General features: G+C 43.0%; 1 protein-coding gene across 1 annotated transcript in view; it reads right to left on the reverse strand.

The window, feature by feature from the left end:
• Nucleotides 1–5,282, reverse strand: part of sphk1 (sphingosine kinase 1) — a 38,786-nt gene extending 33,504 nt beyond the window's left edge. The window contains exon 1 of the mRNA XM_079564021.1: nt 4,706–5,282. Within this exon, the coding sequence (XP_079420147.1) occupies nt 4,706–5,138 (433 nt within the window). The 5' untranslated portion in view covers nt 5,139–5,282. The remainder of the gene's footprint in view (nt 1–4,705) is intronic.
• Between the last annotated feature and the right edge of the window lie 718 nt (nt 5,283–6,000).

Genomic DNA, 6,000 nt, shown 5'->3' on the forward strand with positions numbered 1-6,000 from the left:
GCAGTGTTGACTTATTGGTGCAAATGAACATTGGCAATTTTACACAAATCAATCTACTAAACATCAGATTTGAGCGGAGAATATTCCCCTTGTTCTCCCGTTTAAATGAACGGGCTTCGCGCTCGACCGGAAGTGTCTGTACAACGGAAGTGCCTGGACAAAGCAAAAAGTGGCAAAAGTGAGCGGGTCAGAATAAGGTGAATAGGGCTGAACGATATGGACAAAATTTCATATCTCGATATTCATGCCAGACATCTTGATATCAATAAGACATTACTACGGATTAGGTGAAAACGAAGCATTTTTCAGAAAAATTAAATCATAATACAAAAGATTTCAGTTTTATTGATGAAATCTGTATCGTTTATATCTTGCTTTTTCGATTTAAATATTTTGAATGTTCATATCTCGATATTGATACGATAACGATACAGTATATCTTTCAGCCCTAGATATCACAATAATATAGTTATTGCAATATTGCACAGCCGTATCGCATATCGCAAGTTACTTCAATATCGTTCAGCCCGAGCTGCGTTCATGTGGGCCTCGGGAACTTGAGATGCACATGAACGCTTGCTCTACTGGGGAAAACAACCGGGGAACTCGGTTAAAAGAAGATTCCCGACTTCCGCACCTGACTATAGAAATGTGTTTATTTGCCGTTTAATGTGAGCTTGTAGGGTAAAACACTGCTTCTTTCTTGAGTTTACTGTAAGCTGCTGTTGTTCTGCTAACACCAATTTTAAATGGTTAGTTAATTTGGTTAAATCAAAATCCCCACTTTCCAACATGAACACAAACTTACTGGGAATGATGTTTCATCCCCAGTTCACATGAATGAAGCGTATATTTACCACAGATATCCATCATAATTACACATTTAAACTGGTCATACTTTTATAAAGGAATAACATTGATCAACAACAGGTTGAGCAGATTCTACACATAACATGACTCCATGGGGACAGGACATTATTTACAAAGGATATTTGACCTAGTAAATAACTGCAGTTTTGCTGTTTGCACCTATTTAATTTGTGATTTGCTTATTAATAAATTGTGCAGCCCTTTTGTCTTCCTCTTTAGACCCAAAAACTGGTTTGTTTACTTGAATCATTAGATCCAGCAGCTTGCAGTTACTGTCCTGTTGAAAATAGTAAAGCTGCTAATTTTTCAAGTCAGTATGTGTCAATCCTCACAGTTGCCAGCAGAGGGCATTAACCTCTTAAACCCCACCTGAACCGAGCACATATTCTCCAGTTCTGCTTTACCCAAATCTCAAAGCTGCTCGACTGGAGCTTACAGCCTATAGGCCAGTTTTTTTGTCGCCTGTTCTGCTGCCGTTTTGCAGCTCTTTTGATGCTGTTTTTGGCTGCGTTTTCATCCTCATTTACGTCTCGTTTTTCCCCCGCTATTTTTCAAGAAGCTTTTGGATTTGGTTAAAGTCGAACTGGAGAAAATGTGCTCGGTTCAGGTGGGGGATAAGAGGTTAAACACCTAAGACAAACTGAAAAGTTGAAGGAGCAGGTGCAGTACACAGGCACACTATAAAGCTACTATAAAAATGACCACAAATGCAAGCTATGTTTGAATCATTAAAGCAGTACTAAGTAACTCTTGCCCCTAGAGGCCATAAGCGCAACTGCAGGTGTCGTAGCAAGTTAAGATTTTTTAACTTATTAATTGTCTTGGAGAGTAAATACTACGCTGACAGAAAAGGCGAAGGGAGAGAGGGATATTGTTCATCCAATTACACAATGGAAATATTTTTTTTCACCCAAACTTGGCTGTAAATACTGTTTAAAGTGATGTTAGCCCGCAGTTAGCTTTGCCCGTTAGCATGTTAGCTTCTTCTCCGTGATTCCATTAGTGTGTATTGGTGGCTCCGGTCCGGGGGCAGTCAAGTTGCAAACATGGTTTTCTGGCCAGAGACACCAGGGGGAGATGAAAGACCCTCCAATCATCCCATAAACACTTGTATTACCCCCACAGGGACTACGGAAAGGATTTATTAAGGTAAACACATTACTTAATACTGCTTTAAAAAGAGGTCCTGTGTGAATTATCTTAAAGGAGCCATCCTTGATTTTTTTATTTTCTGTTATTGGAATAAAATTTGTTTTGTCCTTTAGTACATGGTAAAAGCAAAATACTGGTTTTAAAGCCTTTTAAGTAGAAAAGTAGATAAAATGTCAGGCTAGTAGGCATATTTTACAGTGAAGTGACAGTTTATCTCCCTGGAAGTTGTGAAAACCTGGTTTAAACTCAAGGCATTAGGAAAGTTTGAGATGAGCTTGGACCAGAAAATAGCAATTTGAATTTTGAGTGACCGTGTTTCTTGGTATAATCAGGTATAGCTCCTTTAACGTAAGCCTGTAGCAAGTGCCAACAGTGTTTCTATTCTAACAATGGTGATTCATCTAACAGCTAGCGTTGCACAATCCGTCACAGTCGAATGAACCAAAAGCGCAATTCCGAATGGCTGACAGCATATCCCGATCGTGAATGTATGAGCGAAACGTTCAATCCTGACCTTCTCTTGACCCACCTCCAACATCAGCCCATAAAGATGCGCACTGTTTACATCCTACGCCAACTATTTCTGTTTACTTGTCCCTCTGAGTCAAGAGATCAACCCCATCACACGGCTACACGAGCCCCTGATCCGCCGGGACGCAGATGCTTCACCCCCAGTCTTTACTTGTCATCATTTTGCGGCCCACATGACTTCTTCCCATCATTAGCGGGGCCTCCCAGATGAATGATAACGCTAATTACATGCGCATACACTTCTCACGCTGCGCTTATGCTAAACACGCCAAAATTACCATCTTGTTACGCGGCAGAACAGAGACGGCCGTCCACGTTTTCCGACAAAGGAGGGGGGCGAGGCTTGACAAGGGCCTAATTGGGTTGAAAACAGCCTTTGTTTTGATGCGATCTCTCTCCGCACGTCAACATGAAATTCTCGCGGGTAATTTGCCGGTACCGGGACGCGCGCGAATAATGAAGCAGCCAGGACCGACTGTAACTGCCTAAGTGGTTGGTTGTGAAAGAAAAAAAAAAAACATAAGGGAGAAGGAGACAGGATACGGTGTGGTGTCTGCGCCGGGCTGAGAGGGTTTCACTTCTCGCATGCGCTAAGTGAATGAACGAGGAAGGAGCCGTCTAATTACTACGGGGCAGGCAGGCAGGCAGGCAGGCAGGCAGGCAGGCGGGGGCGGCCGGGTCTTCTTTTGGAAAGCAGGTGGAGCAGGTTAGCAGAGAGCAGTTGGGAGGGCGTATATAGTCCTTCACAGAACCCCCCCCCCCCCCCCCCCCCCCTCCACAAACCTGACTGTCACGGAGAGTTCACTGAGAGCAGAGTTCAACTGTGAGACACGCTCGGTTTGGCACAAGATTGAAACAATGATAATGTCGCCGTAGGAATTTAAAGTTCGGGTCAAAAGGGCGGCTCCCCCCCCCCTTTACCTGTCACTGGCTGAGTGATAGATTTTTGCAGAGCGCTGTCATAGTAAAGGGAAGAGGGCTTAATGTGTTTAAAGGAACAGGCCACCGTCTTTCCAAACTGAGATATGTTCTTACCTGAGCTTAGACGAGTTGATGCGCACCTGTCTGGGCTTTGTGCGCGCCCTCAGTCACGCAAAACGACCAAAGATGTTGCTAGCATTTGTCGTCTCCCAGTATATTCCTATGGCTCCAAACGGGTTGAAGTTCGAAGCAGCCAAGCGCTTCCACGGGCACGCACAAAGACCAGACAGGTACGCATCAACTCGTCTAAGCTCAGGTAAGAACATATCTCAGTATGGAAAAACGGTGGCCTGTTCCTTTAAACATAACGTCCACTTTGGAGATGAGCTGGTGATGTCCCACTCGAGTCGGGCTGAGGAGAGGAGACTTTTTATTGGGACGCAATATAGGTGTAACTGGGTCTATAAACTGTGCAATAATAGCAGGTATCAAGTATTACCATTTTGATTAGATTTGCAATGTACGCTTTAAAATCAAGATTCAGTTTAACATGCACATTTTAAACTATATACTAACTATTTTCTACTACTTTATCGATTTCGATTTGAGAAGACAGTAATAGCAACTAAACTAATGCAAGAATCAGATGCTTTTCAAAACATAGAGATCTAAACAGCGGGTTTAGGAATATTAAGACCACATAAAGACATTCTGTCATTTCCAAACATATTCCTCTGCCGTCCTTGTGATTTCTCAATTGCAATTCCGATTTTGACTCGATTTGAAGCTGGGCTGTCGCTGCACGGTATAGGATTAATGCGAAAGTTCAGTCATGATTTTCCTAATTTGTCTCCATTTCAGCCTTGTTTTGGTCCTGAAAGTGTATTTTCAACACTTGCCTGATACAATATGATGAAAAAAATAATAATTGCTCACACTTTTTGTAGAGCGTGCTGTGTTGAAATGGTTTAGTTATTATTGCAATCATATTGTTATCGCAATTTTCAAGACAATTTATAATCATTCGTCATGAATCAACATTTTTTTCTCATAGTGTGCAGTCCTAAGCAAAAACTACAATATCAACAAGAGATTTATAGACTATGCGACGTGAAAAGGCGCTTAAAACATGAAATTGAGATTCAGTGACTTCTCCCCCTGTGTGATAAAGTTGCATCCACACTTGTGCTCGACTTGGACCCGTCTATAAAAGGCTGGATGTACGGCTTACCCACTCTCCTCGGAGCCTGCAGCGCCGAGGCGTCTCTGATGGCCCGAGCCCACCTCTCAGCCTCCTGGAGGTTAGCGATGGGGTCCTGGACCAGAGCGACCCGAAAACACTGCTCCACTCTCTGGCGTGCCACCCCGGCGCTCATCCAGCGCCTCTTGAACGGGTAGAAATAGGCGGTAAAGTAGGCGCCAACATCGCCCCTGTCCGGTCCGCGGTACGCCCGGCAGCCCAGGCAGTCGGTCAAGTTAAACACCACCCTGGTCCGGTCGGGTGAGGAGGAGATGGTCTGGATGGTCAGCGCGCTCTCGGACAGGCTCACCGAGAAGCGGACGCTGTCGTTCTGGGAGTCGGTGAACTCCCCGTACAGGACGCTCGCCAGCCCGTTCCGCAGGCAGCTGGACGAGTCCGGCTCGGAGACGTCCTCCTTCTCCATCCCGTCCTGCGGAGGGAGGGAGGGGGTGCGACGGTCCCTGCAGAGGCGCGCAGGCCGGGGGAGCGGATCGGCGGTGCACACAAGAAGCTCGACTCTGGAACTGGGAGCCTGCTGTGGGACGCTTTGACAGGCGGGGGGAGAGGAGTAGAGGCTGCATCCAGTCCACTGTCTCTCCCTAGTGACTGAAAGAGGAATGGCAGCGACGGCGAGGAGCTGGAGGAGCGCGAGCGAAGTCCACTCAGTAGCATACGCACTGTGACCGGACAATTAGTGATGCCGGAGAGAGTAACTTTTGGCAGATATTAATCGTCATTTTAAACTTTTTATTTTTTATTTTTTTTAAACCATTAAGACAATTGTTTTCCCCTTAAAAATCGGCTATTTGAGCTCCGTTTGCATCAGAATAAACGGGTTATATTGCCATTGAAGTCAGTGAAGGTACATGCACAAACTAGGATTTACATTTTTTTTCGGTAGTATTAACATAAATGAGACATAGAGTTACAGTGCCTAAATTAATATTGTGAAAATCATGTATATAAATTAATAATAATAATAACAAATACAAATATATAATAATAATAATAATAATAATAATAATAATAATAATAATAATAAATATATAATAATAATAATAATAATAATAATAATAATAATAATAATAATAATAATAATAATAGTAGTAAAAGTAATAATACAAATAAAATTTAAAAATAATAAAATCAACGTTACAACTCACCATGGACAACCATCGCTTCCTTCTTGATTAGTACGTTACAATAAAAAAGATTAATCTGATAAAATCTAAAAAAGCTAATGGAAATGTCGAAAAAGATGCAAAGTTAAAGTTAGCATTACAGCG

The sequence above is a fragment of the Gobius niger genome, assembly GCF_951799975.1.
Source record: "Gobius niger genome assembly, chromosome: 10".
NCBI classification, from domain to species: Eukaryota; Metazoa; Chordata; class Actinopteri; order Gobiiformes; family Gobiidae; genus Gobius; species Gobius niger.